Source organism: Podarcis erhardii (genome assembly GCF_964252035.2).
Source record: "Podarcis erhardii genome assembly, chromosome: 2".
Classification (NCBI taxonomy): domain Eukaryota; kingdom Metazoa; phylum Chordata; class Lepidosauria; order Squamata; family Lacertidae; genus Podarcis; species Podarcis erhardii.
The window spans coordinates 59108525-59129248 of NC_138498.1; the positions used below are offsets into that span (position 1 = coordinate 59108525).

The 20724-nt window shown below is 43.3% G+C and overlaps 1 protein-coding gene across 1 annotated transcript in view; it reads left to right on the top strand.

The window, feature by feature from the left end:
- The first annotated feature begins 1915 nt into the window (after positions 1-1915).
- Positions 1916-20724, top strand: part of JADE2 (jade family PHD finger 2) — a 145426-nt gene continuing 126617 nt past the window's right edge. Inside the window, exons 1-2 of the mRNA XM_081850324.1 lie at positions 1916-2929; positions 19242-19299. Coding sequence (XP_081706450.1) covers positions 19242-19299 — 58 coding nt within the window. The 5' untranslated portion in view covers positions 1916-2929. The remainder of the gene's footprint in view (positions 2930-19241; positions 19300-20724) is intronic.

The following is a 20724-nucleotide window of genomic DNA, read 5'->3' on the forward strand; positions in this document are numbered from 1 at the left end:
TCTGTTTTGTTTTTGTCAGGGTGGTGGTGGTTAAATGTTTAGTTGGGGTTGGCAATTATTTTAATTTTGGTATAACTGTAAACTATTGTTGTTATTGGTTTCTATTGATTTATTGGTTTTCTATGTTGCTTGTATACTAGGATATTTTGTTTTTTAATGTTTGGTTGTGTGTTTATAGATGTTGTAAGCCATCCAGAGTGGCTGGGGAAATCCAGCCAGATGGGTGGGAAATAAATAGTATTATTATTATTATTATTATTATTATTATTATTATTATTAGCCCAAATTCCTCCTGAACACTGCTAGAGACAGCTGGATTCCAGCTATGTCCGGGAAATCCCAGACATATGGAAACCCTAGAATGTATAGTTCCAATACATGAGGTAAATATATAAATACCTTCATATTTTAGGACAAGGGTGGTAGCTCAGTGATAGGGCATCTGCTTTGCTTGCAGAAGGTCCCAGGTTCCATCCCTGGCATCTCTAGGTAGCGCTGTCTGATATCTTGGAGATGCTGCCTGAACTGCAACAGCATAGCACGTTATGTTTCCCCTAACCACAACAATACTGCAGTGTTGAGTGTTAGGAGAATGTAGCTATCATCTCAATAAGAAACCCTATGCTGGGAGGTATATCTGGTTTTCCTACCACATCTGAATAACACTTGCACATGTACCAGTGTAAAATCTCTTAGCAAGCCTACATCTTGAACCCAGAGCTTTGAGCAGCAGCTCCTGAGGAAAGTTCAACTTTTGAAAATGCACAAGGTTCTTAGTTAAGTGGGAACCACTCTAGAAAGCCAAAGCATTATTAACAAGTGGTGGTGGTGTGCGATGCTTAAGGAGGCACTTGGGGGAGGCTGCTGCCTTGAGTGGGGGACAGTTGATCAGGCAGAAGGCCTCCCCTGCGTGAAATAACTGTTATTTTATGAGAAGTAGGTGCCTGCCTCAAGCAGGCAGCGGTGGGTGTGGCCAGCTGGATGTTGGAGCTCTTCTCAGCGGCGGCTGCTGCTGCTGCTGCCGCCGCCGCCACCACAGAAAACAGACAGGCAAGAGCAACAGCAACAAACACCCTTCCAGCAACGGATTGAAGTGTATTGTTTGTGCATCACAAGGTCAAGTCGAGAACTACAGGAGGGCGGACCTGGCTCCTCTTCTTCCTGTGCAAACTGTGCAAAGTTCTTTTTCCTCTTTGCCCTGTGGAAACCTTTTGGTAGTAAAAGAGGGCATTTGGAGGGATCGAAACAAACAGGCTCAATGGGGCAAAATGTTAAGCTCCCCTCCCTCCCATATCTGTGCGTAGGGAGGGGGTGTCGAATCATGCCGTTCAACCCCTGCTTTCAATCTCTCTCTCCCCCCCCCCCTTTTGGCACGGTTGCTGAAAAGGAGCAAGTGCTTAACGTCAGCATGCTCCCGGCTGTAAGTGATCTGGATAACTATTTGAATTAAAAGCGACCCCCCCCCATGCCCGTCTCTCTCCAGAGTGGTAGTATTTCAGCACAGAGGTGGCCGCGTAACTTTTGTGACCCGCGGGGAAACGATTCTGTTCCGATCTCGATTTGCAACCTCCCCCCCCCCCCCGGCTTGCTTCACTCCCTCACCTCCCGTGCCCTCCTAGTGAATGCGAGCTCCCCCCCCCCCAGTCCCCACGCGCGGTTTTCGCTGCGAGGGTCTCTTTCCTCCTTTCCGCGGAAGAGGTTTCTTGGTCGGCGTTTCTTTCCCCTTAATATCCCTCGCCGCCCGCCTTGCACCTCATCTGTTATTTGCAAGAAACGTCTTTTTGACGCAGGAAGAAATGGCAAATTTGAAGTACGTCATTAATATGGCGCCAAAAGATTTTGTTAAGTATAAGCTTATTTTTTGTAAGGTTGCAGCAGCAGGCTAGTGTGTACGCCTGTGCATAGCTCCGGGGAGGTGAAAGCGGCGCGGTACGGCGGGGGGGGGGCGCAGAGAGAGAGGGGAAAAAAGAGGGGGAGTGTGTATATATGAGAAGGGGAGGAAGCAAAGAAAGTGTTGCAGCTCTGTGATCTGTGTGTGCACTGCTGCCGCCGTTGTGTGCGCGCGCGAGGCTGAAGATCATTGCGAAAGTGACCTGATCAGGCTTGTAGAGAGAGAGGGAGAGAAGGAGAGAGGGAGAAAAGGAGAGCGAGCCCGTGTATGCAACCCGACCTCTTTCCAGCTGCCCAGGGCACAAGAGAAAAGAGATGGGGACTCAGCGCATCGGAGGGAGGTGAAGGCGAGGGAGGGGTGGTGGGTGAGCGGTGCGTTGGGGTGGGGGGGGGAGGCAACACATGCCGAACACAATCAGGGATGGGACCCACGTTTGCTACTGCCGCCGCCGCCGCCGCACCTGGACCTGCTGCTCGTCAGGGAGAAACAACAAACAAGAAAATAAGAAATTGAGGGAAGGGGGGGCGAGGGGGCGTGGGGGGAGGAAGAAGGTGGGGTGAAACCGCCAGCATCACCCTAATTTATATACTACTCCTTTGAAGAAGTCCCTTCTTCGCCAGCAGGGGAAAAGGGGGGTCGGAAGAGAAAAGAAGAAAAAGGGCAGTCGCAGGATTTCGGGCAATTGCAAAGAGATCCGAAAAGAAGTCTGGATTTAAAAAAGAAATAGGAACACGCAGGGCTCGCTGGATTTTGCACAGAGCGGCCATCTCAGCTGGAAGCAATTCTTTGGAATTGATTTTTGTTGTTTTTGTTTTTAATTTTGAATCCATGGAGTTACTTTGTATCTACTCCTAAAAGAAGGGCATCATCTTCGGATCCTACAAGGGGGATGGTTTGCCCCCTGCGCAATGGTGCCGGATTAGTCTTTGCAAAGGGAGATTCCATGAGCGGTTACGTTTTTGGAGCATCTCTCCCCACACCTCTCTGGTAACCCGAGGGACAGTCTCAACTCTTGGAGGACGCTCTTTCCCAGGCAAGGTAAAAAGGGTGGAGAATTGCTCCATTTTTTAAATTATTTTTTTGCAGCTTCTCTCGATCCCCCCCCCTGCATTTGTTTTACTGCTCCCTGACTGTGCTGCCTGCAAAGGAGGATGGGGGGTGGAAGAGTGTGTAGCGTTTTTAGACATGGATTGCGCATGTTGGTCAGTCATGTTTTAAAAGGGAGGCGGCAGGAATGTAAACAACAACTTTTTAAAGGATCAGAAGCCTCAGGAAACGTTTCCTCGAATTAATGACTGCGGCAGAGCTAACCCCAAAAGGTCTCGAAGCAAGAGGGTGGCCGGGAGAGGGGAGTTAGACACGTTTTATTGAGGTGGAAGGGGGAAGAAGGCGCTCGAGGGGCAAAAAAGGGTGGCGGGCGAAAAGTGCGCGGCGTGTGTGTGTGTGTGTGTGTGTTGTGCCCTGTATCCGCGAGTCAAAAGAGGTTCGCGCGGCAATTAGCAGAGACACGAGTTTCATTTTTGTTGATACGCAGCACGTTTTGGAGCCTTTGCATGTCTTGAAGCTGCACCCACATGATCCGCTCCTCTCACGTGCTAGGCTTGTGGGGTCCCTGCCAGCTCCTGCAACAGACACAAACAATGCGCCCAGGAGGCAGGCAGGCAGAGGAGGAGAAGAGGCGCCTTTCCTTGGCGAGGGTGGGCGAGCCCGGGTGGGCTTGGAAGGGCGCAGGCTTTTCCGGGGTGCCGGTGGCTTTTGCAGTCGGGCTGCACAGCCCAGCGACGGCGGTGGGCGGTTGCCCGGGCTGGGAGGGGGCAGGGCGAGAGTCGCGCCGCTGGGGGGCATGGAGAGATTTGGGAGTGGAAATGTACAGGCAACGGCTGCGACGGAGCTGCGCGGTGGGGAGAAGGACTGTAGGGGGCGTGGCTGTTGTTTACCTTCTCAAACTCTCCCGGCTCCCAACGGGCTCCTCCGGGGGCGTCTCAGCTCTTCCTCCATCTCTGCCACTGAATCCCTCCCTCCTTCACCCTGCCGCCCTCCCTGCACTTCCTTGCAGGCTTTGCACTTTGCCTGGGCTGGGCTGGGCATTGCTCCTGAGGGCGGCGCATCCTCTTTTCCTGCCCTGCTGCCCCCACTCCTCGGGCGGACACCCGATGCCCCGCTTGCGACTGCTTTCTATACAGTGCATTTATATGGAGTCAGAGGGACAGAGATCTGCAAGGCGCAGGTTCTGCCCTGGAAGCCCACCCCTCGTCCCAGAAGTGTGTGGGCTGGTTGTGGTTTACATGACCCTGAGGACAGATGCTACCTCCCCCACGGCCTTTTCTTCCATCATGGTCGTTTGGTCTCTAGGGCTGAGTCCTCTTGTCAGCTTAACCCCTGCAGATCTTTCTTCACTCAAACAGTCTTCTCTGCTACAGGTGCCGCTTATACTCTCTGTGCCCCCCCCCCCGCAAGTGCTGAACACCTTTCTGTCTTTGCCGGGCTTGGTCAGTCATCTTTTCCAGGCTGAGGGCAGGCATTATGAATAGGGGGAGATACCCTTCAGCAGGGGTGAGGTGCCTGCGGCCCCACAGGTGGTGTTGGACTCCAGCTCCCACCAGTCCCAGCCAGCAGGTCAGGGATGATGGGAATTGTAGTTCAGCAATGTCTGTAGGGCACTATGTGAACTACCTCTGGCCTTCAGCCTCCTGAGCTTTCATCATGGTGGGAGGTTGAATACTTTGTGAATGAGAAAGCAAACAAATGGCTGGGAATCTTTAGGCTAATTTGGGTGTCGGAAGATGCTCAGAATCAACATGGAATGAAAATAAACACATAGGTCATCCCGTCCCTCCCAATCCTTTATTCTTGTGTTTCCCAAGGGATTAGATTAGGCCTCATTCAACACTTCTTTAAAATGAGTGTTAATCTTTTTTAAAACAAACAAACTTTCCCATACAGCTTGCCTACCCCATCCCATCTCCCCTTTTTTTCTCTGCTCCTTTTCCAAACTCTTAGGCTTGACTTCCTTGTACATGTGATTTTTGTAGCAGTGCCTGAGCTTCTTACCCAAGATTGTTCTCTTGCCTCTTTAACATTCTTTGATGCATTCTGCACTTTGCTGTTACCCATGCTTCAATGGAATCTCCATTGAATCTCTGTTATGTTATCAGTTATTCTGTCACACACACCCCTTGCTATTTTCCTGTGCCACTGAGACAGTCATACCTTCTTTTGATACTTTTCCATTGCTGGCACACTGGGACTATGTCTCTCCTGTATAACTTTGCTTCTCCTATAGTCCTTAATAGTATTAGCAGCCCTCAAAGATGCCCAGGTGCCCATCTTCTCTAGCTTCATTAAGCCCCACAGCAACACGATCATGCTCACTCTGTATTCCTGTTCTTAATTGCAATCCTCATCCTTTTTGTCTGCTACTTGTTGATATGTGGATGCCGCCTTCCTTTGGTGGGACTGTGAACACCTGGAAGTACCATAAATCATGAGGACTGCTTGGTAGATTCTGGGTTATTGTCCAGAAACTTATAAGTAAACAGAAGTGCAGGTTAGCATTTAACTGTGTTAACTGTTGGTTAATCTCCCTCAAAGCATCTCGAGATAGTCAGTTTCTCTTTGCCTGTTTCTCCCTCAGTCAGCTTCCTCTGTTACTCCTATGTTACTCTTCATTCCTCAGTAAATGATGCTTGATGGTCCTTGCTTTTTCCACGTGTCTCTCTCATTTCTCATTTTGTCTTGCTTACTCTCCTTCATCTTCTGTGGAATTGAGTTCATAGAAGCAAACATTTTAATCTCTCCTTGCTTATGTTTGCATAAAGAAAAAACATAATCTCCAGAAGGTTGATTTCTTCAAGTAGCTTTGCAAATTGTTGGGGCCTCCCAGCTGTCACTCTGGGATATAAATTAATCTCTTTGCCCTCCACCCTTGAAACTTTGAGCACATTTTTCTTACAAATCAAATGCCCGTCTTTGATCGTGCGGCTAACAGCATTTTAATTTTAGACCTAAATTGAATATAATATCCTAATTGCCTTTTCAGATGCTAGGGAATCTGTCAGCACCCCTCTTAGAAATTGCATTTGTAGTTTTAAGTTGAGGAAGATGAAAATGCACCTGATCATTGTAAAAAGCAACTGAATTTCAGATGCAGCTATATAGATCCCTAGGTGCTGTGAACCTTATGCACAGCAGCAGCAGCTGTTTGCAAACAGGCAATTGATTATTCCTCCAACTGTCATTAAACGCAGTGCACTAATTTGGTAAATCTACATGCAAAACAATATCAGAAAGACCTTTGCAAATGAGTCTTTGGTTCCTGATAGGGCAGCAGTTCACTTCCCTCATCTTCTCACTGGGGTTAAGCAATATTGGCCTTTAAGAACTATACTTGACCTTTAAACATTTGCTGGCCCCTGAAGTTGAAGCATATTTGAGACTGAATGAAAAATAGTTTGTATAAAGGTCAAGTTTGCTGTAGGAAAATTCAGCTTGGGTTTTGACAGCCAAGGCTGCTGAAACAGGGCAGGAAGGTAAACATATTCCTTGCTTATGGAGGCTGGCTTTACTCAAAATTTCCCTAAGGTTGTTGCCACTGAGGATATAATTGGAATAACTATAGTTGCCTGCATTAACATGGTCAGATGTTGAGGAGGACAGAACTTTTAATGTTAGGTAAAAGAGGAAGTTTTGTCAGGAAAAGCTTTTATCATGCAGAATTGAGAAAAGCTGTCCCTGCTGAAATTGCCTTGTTTATATAATTATTGAAAATATTGAAACTTTGACTTCTTTGGACTTTTGTCATGCTAGTCCAAATAGGTATCTTAAAGTCGCATTAACTTCTGTTCTGATTCCAAGAATCTTAAGGCCTGACTATGTTTACCCTGCCTTAACCTTATTTCTATGAAGTTAAAAATGAGTAATGAAAGTTGTAACCTGTCAAATCTGGCTGTGTGAATGGAGCCCTGCGTATCCTCTGGCACTAACACACATTTTTCATTAACCTTTTGATCTTGTTCTATAAATAACAGAATTCCTGTTCTATAAATAACAGAAAATGGGAGGTGGGAAGTTGTGGGAACAGAAGACTGAAGTATGACTTAAGTTGTCAGTTGTCAGATACATATGTTGGAGCTGCTTCTGATTTGGGGAAGATGTTGAATAGTTTGGGACAATAGTGCACAGATAACTGTGGAGAAGATAAATTTGCTGCTAGGGTTACTACTCTTGAGTTTATTTATTATTTTATTTATTCATTCCATTTATATCCCACCTTTTTTCAAAGGAGTTCAAGGTGGCATAGCTGGTTCTCACCTCTCTTTCTTTAATCTCTGCAACAACCCTGTCAGTTAGGTTAAACTGAGACTAGCCCAAGGTCATCCAGTGAGTTTCGTGGCCAAGTGGAGATTTGAACGCTGGTCTCCCAGGTCCTAGTCTCACAGATTAAGCACTATGACTTCACTGATAGATAGCTTTCAGTTAAAAGCTGTAGACGGTAGAAGTTATTTTTCTCCCTTTGCTAGTAGTGCAGCCAGCAGTTGGCTTTGGAAGTTGGTTGCCAAATCATTTTCAAGGTGCATATTTGCCAGTTATTGTAGGATTCCAAAATTAAGGCCTGGAGCATGCATATTCTGTATTTTGCTACCCACCATCTTTCAATAATTCTGTTTAGAGTGGGATATGCTTAGTTGTATTTTATTATTATGCTTAGACATTACTATGTTGGTGATGCCCATCTCTCCTCCCTGTATCTAGATTAACATCTGTTGTCATTAACTTAATAATAATATAGCAATAATTTATTATTTATACCCCGCCCATCTGACTGGGTTTCTCCAGCCACTCTTGTCTGTCTCTGTTGCTAGTTTGTCTGGATATGTCTTTGGATAACCAAAGGGTTAGCAGAATAAAGAGAGTCAGAAAGGGAAAGTAGGATCATAAATATGTGTGATAAAAAAAATCCTCCTAGATATGGAAAAATGCAAAGCAGACAAAGTGAACACGAGAGTTTTGTTTTAAATTTAAATGAGCTTAGAAGTTGCTCCAGGAACCAAGATAGTGAGCATGGCTAAAGCAAAATCAAAAATACCCAACCCTAAGAAGTACGTGTTGATCAAAGCACACAGTGCTAGTTTAACCCCTCAATCAGAGTAATTGAGCCCTTGTTGCATCTTGAAATGTCTGAATGCAACTCTTTGGTAGCTTTTTGCTGGGTGATTGCACAGACAAAAATGTAGAGTAGTTTCACTGGATCCATCTACCAGCTGCTTTTTGGATACCAGAGACCAAGCAATTTCAGATGGAAGCTGCATGAGTCATGGGGTAGGAGAGAGAGAAAATATGTGGTGTTCGGTGACCTCTGAATATGGCCAAACAATGCTTTCAAAGCGGCATTTTTATACTGATGCTCTGCTAAATAAATAAATAAAATGTTTACATGCCGTCTTCAGACAGCAAACTCGCACAACAGCTTGCAAGATAATAGAACAAATCCAATGCTGATATAGCTGCTGATGATTAAAGCTATGTAAAGTAATACAGCAGAGCACAAAAATGCAGAGTATCCAAAACCAGCAGATAACAGTTAAAATCACCAGTTTAAAATCATCTAGCTGACATCCTAGAAGACCTGGGCATATAAAAATGTATTCTGGAATCGGGCTAGGTGAGCCGACCCTGGGAAGGGAGTTCCAAATGTGGGGGCACCACAGCTGAAAAGGCCCCCTCTCTAATTACCACCTTCAGAAGAAGGGGGCTTGAAGAAAAGCCTCAGGTGACAAATGCCAACTGTTGGGGAGACTCATGTGGAAGGAGGCAGCCCTTTAGGATCATAGAAAGTTGCCATCAACTGGGTGGCAACTGATTGGTCCATCTAGCTCAGCTCTGTCCACACTGATAGGCAGCCGCTCTCCAGGGCTTCAGACAGGAGTTTCTGGAGATGCCAGGGATTGAACCTGGGACCTTCTGCATGCAAAGTAGATTCTTTACCACTTCACTATCCTTCATTCCCCTTAGAAACCCAAGTCCCCAGCCATTTAGAGCTTTAAAGGCTAGCACCACCACTTGTGCCCAGAAACTGACTGGCAGCCACTGTTAGCTGGACAAGCAACTTACAGTTTTCTTCATTCATTCATTCATTTAATAAAACTTAGGCACTGCTTGATTGTAAGCAACCCTCAATCTTCTTATAGCCAGTCTCGGTTAGCAGCATAGTTGCTGTATTTTGAAATAACTAAAGTTTCTGAGAAATTTGCAAAGTAGTTGCCTGTTTAATTTAGAGACTACTGGAACATGAATAACTGTAGTTGGGCCAGCAGGGATTGAAGCTGATGGCAGGAGGTGCATAATGTGACCTCCAGTGACAACACTAGATCTATCGGCACCCACAAAATACAAACTTGATTCTTCAGGTGGGTGTAACCATGCCCAGAATGGGTATTGTCACAATTTGGCTTCAAGTGTATTGCTTCTTGCCTGGTCCATTATTATTATTATTATTATTATTATTTTATTTTATTTTATTTTATTTTATTTTATTATAATATTTTGTAAAGAACAATTATAGCAACAGAAGAAAATCAAAAGATGAAAAACAAAGCAATAAAATAGGCACATAGAATGAATACAGTTGCACATGGGTTAAACCAAAGTCCAAGTAAAGACCATCAGTGTTGTCAGATTATGAAGTATAGTTCCAGATTTGCCAGACTTGTGACAAGGGTTGTCATGAAAATGATGGTTCTGCTGACCTAGTCCGTTATTGAGCCTTAACACTGGCCAAGTTAGCTTGTGATCCTATACTGTGGTTTATCACTATGTACATGAGCTGCATCCAACATAATTAAACAAGCCAACTTCATAGCCAGTGTTCTGAAGTTGGTTTGTCTGGAAACTAAGCAGAGTTGGTCACTGAAGTACAGGAAAATTAGAAGGGCTTCGCCCTCCCTGTCCTTTCACTTGTGTAGGTGATCAAGGCTGTTTCAGTGTCAAAACCACGAGTGAAGCTAGATTTAATGGATTTAGATTTTTCATATGTTGGAGCTGGCAGAGGAAGAAGCAGGAAGTAACTTTTATCTTTGTTTAGAAAGATGACTACAGTTATTGGAGTCATCCTTTTCAATGGGACCTATTAAGTGGAAAATGTTTGCAGGAGGCACGCACTCCATACTTCCCACACAGGCCAATCTCCCATTCAGTTTCTAGATAATCCAAAAGCAAGGGTAAGTGCAGGGCTTTAAATATAATGGGACTTTTCCTTCATGGTCTTTTATTAGTTGCTGCTTCCTCAGGTATTCAGGTCCGTCATATTTTTAGATGTTGAAGCGTGTAGTGCATTACATATTCAGATATGTGCATAACTACTACTTTGTGTAGTTTTAAGGGAAATTGATCACTTTTTAGTGAAAGCGTTTCTGCCAGGGATGGGAAGCGTCTAGTCATGCTGGGGTTTTGTATCTGAGGCTGGAGAAGGCAATAATTTGCACATCCTTTCCACAGGATCCCCACACACAACTAATGGGAATGCTGCAGTTATAGTCTTGTATTGTTATTCTGAAGTTGTTTGCCTCAAATGGGAAAAAATGAGTATAGTATTGAAGATGATCGATATGTAAACACAGGGACTGAAAAACAATTGAAGCTTTTTGGTTTGATTCTGTGTCTCTGATTCTATGGCATATTTCTCATTGAAAACTAGAAAGTAACTTAAAAATGAGAACTAGAATTCACAGGATTCTTTAAAAGAAAGAGAAAACTGAATTATTGGACACAAAAACCAAAACTTTGTGCATACAGCATGGGGGATGGGCCACCTTTGCTTTTCAGTTATGGTAAGCACCAGGAAAACCACTCTCCGATGGCAGAGGTGCAAGGTATCACCCAGTGTGTGTGTCATGCTTGATGGTGCAAATGCAAGAGTTTCTTTTTGAATCTGTTTAGTTAGTCTAGTCCCCTTCTAAACTTTGTTCTTTCCTCCAGTAGAGGGCCTTCTTATCAGTTTGGAAACTTCTCTTTCTTGGAATAAGTAGAATCCTAAAAATAAAAATTATCCAAGAGAAAACCAACTAGGATAGTTAGATATGTGGAAGGAACAGGGAACAAAGAGCTCAGTCCTACCATATCTACTCAGCAGTAAATCCTATTGAGTTCAATGGCGTTTACTCCCATATTAATGAGATTAGGACTGTACTTTTAAAGCATGGTTAAGATTACATCCTAAGTGTGGTTAAGCATCTTAATACTAACAAGTACAGAACATAAACATAATGAGTGCCAATTCAGTTCTATGCATTAAATAAAATATTTATTGAACCATTTAAATAAAATATTTATTGAACCATATAGATACTATAGAGGGAACTTTATCCATATTTTATTGGCTTATTGGCTTGTGTATCTCCTTCTGTTCCATGGTATTGAACTTAGTACATAAGAATCCCAAACTTTATATTACTAAAGATCTTTTTGGAAGGTCACTTCTTCTCTTCTTTCATAATGTGCCTCTCTTTTGTTAGCCACGGAGGGAAATGTTAAGACTTCCCATTGGTTCAGTGCAGGTAAAACCAATCAAAATAGCCAGATTGTTGACCAGGGCTGGTTAGAGGAAGTATATTGCTACAACACTTCCACTGGCTACCGGTCTGTTTCTGGGCACAGTTCAGCATTTTGGTTATAAAGGCCTACAGGGCTTAGGTTCAAGCTCTCTGAAAGACCATATTCCCTCATAGGAACCTGCCCTTCTTTCAGTTTCTCTACCCTCTCAGGCACAATTGGTAGAGATGCAGGTACAGGACTTCTCGGTAACTGCTCCCTCCCTAGAGAAGCTAGACTGGCCTCCTCTTTGTTGCTCTTGCCACAGCAGGTGAAGACTTTCTTGTTCCAACAGGCTTTTGGGAACTGACTGCTTTTAATGAAAGTTGTGCTAGGGGGAAAGGTGTAGTAGTAGTAGTAGTAGTAATATTAATATTAATAATAGAATGGAAAAGTTAGCTATATTATTATTTCCCAGCACCTGAAGTTTGAAAAATGCAGAGCACAAGCTAAACAAAATGTCAGCTTGGTCAGAAAGATGATAAAATGAGATCTAGGAGCTTAGTTTTCAGATGTGCTCTGAGCCAATCTTAGGAGTGTAGGAAGCAGCACAGTCAGACCACACTGGTTCTGCCTAGCTCAGTATTTTCTACACTGGCTGCCTATGGCTCTCCCAGGTTTCAAGCAAAAGCTTTCTTTCGCCAGTCCTACCTGGAAGCAACAGGGATCGGACCTCTCGCATGCAGTGCTCCATCACTTTGAAACTTGAAGCTAGTCAAACACTAGTCGATGGAGCAGGTGTGGAGGGGCATGACTAAAAAGCTTTAAACCTCATTTGCTTTACTAGCTTCAGGCTTGAAGATGGGCTTAGAGTATTTTGAACACATTGTGGGCTCTTATCATACACAAAAGCCCCAGAAATCTGAATTTGATTGATAGCCTTTGAGAACCATGAGAACGACTTCTTTGCTTTTTATTGTAGAAGAGGAATTTAGAGCACCTGACTTGGACTCATTCTTTTCAGATTAATAAGCCCTCTTGTCTGAACCTTGAATGAGGCCTAGTTTTTACTCAGGTACTAAATGTGGGTCTTGGATCACTTTATAGTGCAAGTGAAGTTTTATACAGCTGTGAATGCTGTATGACTGCAAATAGTTCTAGTCATTCCCCCCCCCCAAAAAAATCTGTTGTTATTATTATTTGGTATAGAGTAGTATTCAATCAAGTGATGCAGCCTAGGGTTACCTAGGCCTTACATAGTTTTGATTCACAAACTGTAGAGGGGAATGTTTTATGGCACGGAGCAAAAAAAATACAAAGAAGAGAATGAAAACCCAAGGATCAGTAAGATACTTTTTAAGGAAAAAGGTTAGCTGTATTTTCTAGAAGTTACCAAGCAGTTTCCATGAAATCTAAAAGGCAGTGAACTGTCCCGTGTGTTTTTAGCTGACAAAAAGAAAAGTGTCTGAAAATGGATTGCTAGAGAAGAATTACGGATTCAGAAAGAAGATTCCTAACATGCCACCGGGGGTGCTGTTTTCTTTTTTTTATTCAGGTATGTAGGAAGAACAAACAGGAATGTGGTTTCTTTCAGCCATACCACAACTTGAGAGAACACAGAATTCAGTGTGTGCGTTTCCCTTGACCACCATAGGATAAAAAATGACTAGGGATGGGGAAATTTGAGCCCCAAATGGGACACTGTTAAGTAAGGCATTCCAAAGGCAGATTATCTGATGACCAAACACTTTTCTCCTTTTCTACAATTTGCTCTCCCAAGACGGTATTTGAATAAATTAGTGATATTAAAGATAGAGATTCCATTCACATGTTGGAGTGGTTTAGGCATTTGCACATTACGATTGCTGTATAATTCTCGCTTTCATGTTAAAGAGTGCCACTCTGGGAGAGACTTTCCAGGCAAAAGTACTTTAGATCTTATTAGCATCTCATTTTATTCAAGTTCTTAGTGACCTGCCACAGGGGGGAGTCTCAGAAGTTGCCTCCTGCAGTTAGCATTGTCAATTTAAAGTGTGTGTGTGTGTGTGTGTGTGTGCGCGCGCGCGCGCACGCGTATGTGTATCACTTTGAGGCAATGGCTTTGTGGATTGTAATGCTGTTGCAAAGCTTATTCCTACACTGGGTAGGCTGGTTGATTGAGCGGGGGTGGGGGGTGGGAAAGTTAATGCAGAGGTGTGCTAGTTTAGAATTTATGCCAGAATTCTGCCAGATCCTTGCAATATACGCCATACAAAATAATGTTGTGCCTTCTGAAAAGTTGTAGAACTTGCTATTTGGTTCTGAGGGACAAGGCTGCTGGGCTTGCATATGTGACTTGTTTATGCACGTTATCAACCTTTAAAAAAAGTGTGTGTAGAAATAATGTAAATAGAGGATTAGTTTATGAGTGGTTTTTGGCAATGAAAGTTAAGTGGGCTCTCCATGTTCAAGCCAAACAAATGACTATCACCTCCTGTAACTTGCTATGAGCCTTCATAAGTATCTGGCTAGCTGAGACCAAAAACAGAGTGCTGAACTAGATAGCTTGTAATGATCCAGCAAGAAAATGCTTATGTCCACAAGTGAAAGTTTTCAAATAAAATGAGGGAGCAGGCCATTGGAAGTCAGAATTTTCTACGCCTGAGAGAATGACACAGCTAATGCGTAAAGCAGAGGAAGGAATGCATAGAATGTCATTTCCCCTGCTGGATAGGGTAACCTAGTAATCTAATCAGCAGGTTGTGGTTATTTAGAGACTCTGGAACCGCATATAACATCCAAAGCCTGGCAGGATTGACTCAGCTCTTCTTCCAAGGGAAAAGGGGAGAGCACAATGCAGCTTGCTGTTAGGAGGCTCTTTGAAGAAAACCTTTGAAAGAACATTCATCCTGAATTTCCTTTTGGAAGAATAAAGTTCTCAACCCACATTCCTGCAGTTATCTGCCAGGCCTAATAACATTAGCTTGCTTACTGGTGGTCTGCTTTCTACATAAAGTAAAATTACTGCCAACACCGGGGCTTCCCTTACCATCCCTGTGTGTGGCACCTGGGCTGTGCAATGTCCACTGCCCCCACCGCATGTCAGGTCTTTATAAATGCCTATGGCTCAGTTGTTCAAGAAATATAAAAAGGTCAAACATAGTTGTCATTCTGTTGCACATAGATTTTGAGGAGTACCTTGGGACGGTTATAAAAACATTCTTAGATGCTTAATCATCTTTGGCAAGTTTAGTTAGTAGATGTGATGAACCAGGCTCTTGCCTACAAAATCTCACTTTAACAAATGTGCTGGCGTTTAAGGAGCCACAATATTTTATTGTTTTTTTGCTGCAACAGACTAGCATGGCCACTCTTCTAGAATTTTTATATCTGTGCAGCAAACTTACTCAGTGCCATTAGGCAGGCGTGAGCACTCAACCACAGACCCCATTTGCTATATGAGGATAATAATGCTGGCCATCCTTACAGGGGTGTTGTATACTGAAGGAATGCATGTGGTGCACCTTGAGCACTAAAGCGTGTTTTTTAAATAAATGCTGATTATTATATTGTGACTGTTTGCTAACCTAGAAGGACTTCACCATAATTTCACACGTTATAGGAGCAGCATGAAAGAACATTAGCCTCTCAGCTTGGTGCAAAAGGGGAGGAGACAGGCTTTACTAGCATCATTTTACAACTGACAGCTTAAGTATCCTAGAAGAAGCCTGGTGATCTCTGCCAGGTAACTTGTTTACTCCCGATTCAGCGACCTAGGCTCTGGAGTGCAGTGCATGCTCATGGACGTCCTACACCTACAAGCGTTTCTCCATTTCAACTCACTGCCGAGGAACTGGGCAGACAGCATCCTGTGCCATTGAAGTGGCACAGGGGACTCTGAATTGGCACAAATAACTTTGCCACAGGTGGCAACAATATTAAGAAGTAAAAGTCTAAGTGGAACTTAGCAGAATTTTGTAGCTCTGAGTCTTCAGGATATTTTTGCATTTAATTTGCCCCACAAATACTTTTTTGCAGGAGAGCTTGTGAGGGACAAATATCAAGTCCTCAAATGAATCTTTCTCTGCCCATTCTTAGTTCCAAAGAGTAGAAGCTGCTCTGTTAAGTATTTATTTTTTTAAACTGACCTGGTCAGCAAAACCCCATTAGGAAGATGCTCAGTTGGAATTTCAGCTTCATAAACTGTCTTCAAATCCATCTGCGGCATCTTTCTCTCTCCCTGAAATCTAATGGCCCTGAAGTGCAAGGCTGGTTTAATAACATCTGTTCCCCCTGAATTACTGGAGAAAAGTATTGATATAGCCATATTGTCAAGAAGTAATTTTAATCATGTTTTGACAGGGCAATTCTTTACCACAGCGTTGTCAGTAAAAATGTTTATGTTACTTCGCTGTTATTATCCTTCGTAGTGGCATGGTAAAACATTGCACATGTGCTGGAAATGAAGGCAGTGCTTAGGATTTTATGATTTAGTATTTATGGGAATTCCTTTGCGGATTGTCATCTTTTCCAAAGGATAATAGCATCCTGTGGTCTTGTCATCAAGTGCAATTTTCTCCTAATAGCTCTTGTGATTAAACCACAAACAAAACTATTTTCCACAGTTTTGTTCTTTCCTTCCTCATTCCTAGAAGAAGAAAAACAGGGTGGTGGTGGTGGTGAATGGTATCTAGTCATTGGTACCTTAGAGAACCCCTGCCCTGTATGTTATGATTTCTTATGGTGGCGGCTTGTGAAATAATGTTGTACTTGGGGATTAAAATATGCTTATACTGCTTTTGTTATGATGAAACCAGGCGTATTTTGGAAAATCTGAAAATGCACAGAAGCAGCAGAAAAAATAAGGCCTTTGTTGTTAGGGTTTGCCAAATCAGGACCCAGAGGTTATGTGGGTGGTTTTAAATCCCCCTTTGCCATGAGAAAAGAGGTAGCCAGAGCTGCTTCTGCCTGTTTGCGTTCAACCAAAGGTGAACCGTTCTGGAAGATTTACTAATGCCATCTTCAAAACAAAATAAAAAAATTCCTTCCAGTAGCACCTTAAAGACCAAGTGTGCATGCACACGAAAGCTCATACCTAGAACTAACTCAGTTGGTCTTTAAGGTGCTACTGGAAGGAATTTTTTTATTTTGTTTTGACCATGGCAGACCAACACGGCTACCTATCTGTAACTAATGCCATCTTGGTAGTCAAGATAACCCCACAATTAATTGGTAGTTGTTGCAGCAATGAGCTCATATATGTTTATACTCACTTGCTTTGATATAAGTTAATGGGCTTGCTTTGATGTTATCCTTATCTGTGGGCTTGGGGTGCTGGGCTCTGAGCCCAGAAAAGGGGAACTATCTGTCAGACTTGGGTATTTGCCACCTATGCCCTCATCTGGGCAGGTGAAGCAACGGGAAGGCCTAGACAAAGTGACGTTTGCTGCTTTGTGTATAAAGAATGTATGCATGTTTGTTTGGGCATGGACAAGCCATCTCCTTTCTGTGGTGTCCATCCCACGTCTGCAAAGGCTGAGGGTGCTTACCTTTTTCCTCTCTCTTGAGAAGTACATAGAGCTAATGCAGGAAGTTGGAAGAGTTATTGGAAGAGCTCAGATTAATTTTACTGGATCCAACGTTTACCTGCATTGCTTGGAAATGTAAGGCATGTGTGTGCATGTGCACGCTTTCTCTTTCTATGTCTCTGTGGGAGGGGCCCCCATCCAGGAAGGTGGGAGTGAAGGGATCGGAGGATGGTACCCATGACGCTTGCTCAAAAGTCCTAATGTCCACATGGGCCTAGAAAGGTTTGTGATATATGACTTGTGCAATTTGGACTAGATGTAGTGCCATCTGTTGCTAGATAGCAATATATAAGGGAGGAGGAATTGAGAGTAGGTGTAGTAAGGATCAACTGCTCCATTTGTGCTGCATAGCGTATCACTGTAGTTACATCCAGCACAGTTAGCTGTGATGGTGTGTTCACAGCAGGGTTTCTGTACAATTGGTGTGTGAATCTCTGCTGCCCTTAATATTCTTTTTCTCTCAATATACTTGGTTCAGTGGACAGTAGGAAAAATGCTTTGAATTAACCAAGGATACTGTTCTTAAAAAATAAAGGAAAGCATAAGAGTTCTAGGAATAAGCGTTCCTAGAAATAACTTGGGCCATGTCTGCATTACAGTTTATATGGAGTGCAATCTGATTTCCATGCACATCTGACCTGTGCACAGATGTGCATTCACCCTTATGCACCATAGCAGAGAGTTAATTGATGTAGATGCAGTGGGTTGGTATGTAACATGGCATTTGGCATACTTCTTCCTCTCGGGAATCATTTGTTTTGCAAACGACTTCCACACCTGCATGCAAATACTGTGAGAGGGACGCATAGGCTTTTTTGTTAGTGTTATGTAGAAACAATACCACTTACCGTGAGCTCTGGCCATTGAGATACTTGCACACCCACCCACTTTGTATGTACCAGTGGAAAGAGTGGTAGTGATAATGTGCAACACAAGTGAGGCTTTGAATAATTGGAAGACAGTTGGCTTGTGGTATGGACATAAATGAACCGAAGTAAAGATTAGCTTCTTCCATCTTAGAGATTTGGTGGTGATCTTGGGGTGTGCACCTCCCTCTCTCCTGTTTGAATATGAAATTGGGTTTGTGCCAAAAAATAAACCTCCAGAGTGGCTTCTTGTGCTTCTGGAGTGTGCTGGGTCCTATCCTGATGTGGATCCTCTAGTTTAAACAGGCAGTGGTTCATTGGTTTGGGCACTAAAAGGTCATGGGTTGAGGAGAATTGTGCCAAGGTGCCATCTTTAATCAATAGTGTCACCCTCTCCTCAAGGTAAATGGCGTTTCCATGTGCTCTGGCTTCTGTCACGGTGTTCTTTTGCACCAGAAACGGTTGAGTCATGCCGGCCACATGATCTGGAAAGCTGTCTGTGGACAAATGCCAGCTCCCTTGGCCTGAAGTAAGATGACCGCCACTCCCCATAGTTGCCTTTGACTGGACTTAACCATCCAGGGGTCCTTTACCTTTTTTTTTACCTAGTTGCAGAAGCTCAGTAGGAGACTAGTCTTTTAACCCATTTCATACAGGAAACTTAATCAAGAGCATAAATTTCTGGGAACAGAAACTTCTCCCTCAAACCCTTCTGAATGTCAGTCCTAAAATCTTGGTGAAAACCCTTGTAAATGTTATTGACTTGGTGAAATCCGCATGATAAGCATTTTACATTTCAGTGGCTTGTTGAATGGAGCCAGCCACCATGTGGTTCAATTTTCAAACCATTACCATGGGGCTATTGCTTGTCCAAGACTACATCTTCCCTTAGCAAAATAATTTCCACCTTTTATTTGAAATCAAGTCAAAGATCGATGCTGGTGGTTCCTAAAGGGGTTCTCCCAAACTTTTCATCAACTCATTTGCTCCATTGGGCAATTGGCTATAAGTGAGTGCTGACCTTGATCCAGATTTAGATGCATGGTATCCTTGAGTTCTCCATGCCACAGTAATGGACATTCCTTAAATTTGTATTTATTGTAGAATTGGTTTGAAAGTTTTGGTTTCCACAAATTCTGCATGATTAAAAATAAAATACACCCAAGTGGCAGAGGGATTTAAAAGAGAAGTGTTACTGCCCCTTAAACTGCAGTGGTTCAGTGATGTTCTTTTTCACTCTTTAAGCCCCTGGTAATTCTCTTGTCATTAGGCTAAGTATTCACTGGTATGGTTGGGTTAATGCGATGTGTGGATATCCTGAGATAACAGTGATTTGGTGCCATAATGAGTTTCCTGAACAGTAAGTGTAATATTCACTTTCTTTTGTTACAGATGGAAGAGAAACGGCGAAAGTACTCGATCAGCAGTGATAACTCAGACACCACTGACAGTAAGACCTTTAATTCAAGGCTTTGAACAAGATAACTAAACGATTCACCTCCAGCAGGGAAAGCATTTGAATAATTACTTTGCAGACAGCCGGGGAAAGCTACATTTTACTGGGTAGTCCCTGAACAATAAATTGTACTTGGGGATTGCTTTTCAAAATATGCTACAAGACGTTAATATCCACTTGCATATCTGGCAGTGGGGTGCCTTTTGTCTGATCTAAGTGTCCTTCTCCTTCTGTGAATGGTGCGCAAGAGGAAGCCATAAAATAAAACTGATTATAAAACTTTGACTCAGACAAAACCCTTATTAGACAGCACACTGCAACCTATCTTCTCTCATAACAGCTTAGTCTGGGCTTCAGGAAGGAGCAAGTGTTTGAAATAAACTTAACTTTAAAACCAAAGTAGTCTTTGGCAAGGCTGGAAGCTATCTGATGGCTATGTTACAGGAACAAAAACTGAGGAAGACACCAAACACAAGGAAGCCAAAAAGAGGCGAAGCCTCCAAGTGGTGCTTAGAAGTACAGCATTTTAATTGAAAGATGCAACATGGTCAACACATTTTGACATACGACTTCTTCCATGTTCAGTAAAGTGTTCTGTCTCCAAGCATAAGTTTGAGTACTGTATAGGAACTGTTCTTGCTCAGTTTTCCATCAGTAAATTGTGTAGTTTAGGCTCTTAGCACTTCAAGGGCAGAATGTTTGTTGGCATGAAAACAAACTGTAGGTGGTTAAACTGGGCATATAGTGTAGGGATTAGTTTGGGATGTGCAACATGAACACAATTTACTTTAGTGTGCAAATATTATGGACTCTTCTCTGTAACTTCCCATGCTCAGTTACCTTTAAACAAGCTACAAGATGTGGCATTTAAAACCGTGTGACAGTGTGCAGCTACTGTCACTTCCTGGAAAAGGAAGGTCATGGCTGTGTTTACAGTTACTCTGCAGGAGAGCATTTGTCAACAGTTAAAACATCACCTACTGCATAAATACCAAAGTCCAACTGAGATAAGGTGGTGCAGTTTAATACTGTGATTAACAATGCTTTAACCCCTCAAGAGCCCTGAAGCTCTCCTGAAAAGTTTTTTTAGAGGTTTATTTTTTAGGGTTAATTAAAAGCCTGGTACTGAGAGGAAGGGGTGATAGTTCAGGGATAGAGCACGTGCCAGGCAGGCAGAAGGTTGAATGGCTGGCATCTCTTGTTAAAGGATCTCCAGTAGCAGCACTACCTGGGAATTGAGTGCAGCCCTCCCCACTGGTGCTTTGCAGTTGTTGTTAGACTCCCAACTCCCACTCAGTCAGTATTGCAAATGGTCAGGGACGATGGGAGGTGTAGTCCAGAGCCTCTGGAGGCCACCAGGTTGGTAAAGGCTGATTTAAACAAGACACTGCCAACTGAGTAGACAGTACTGGTCTAGAT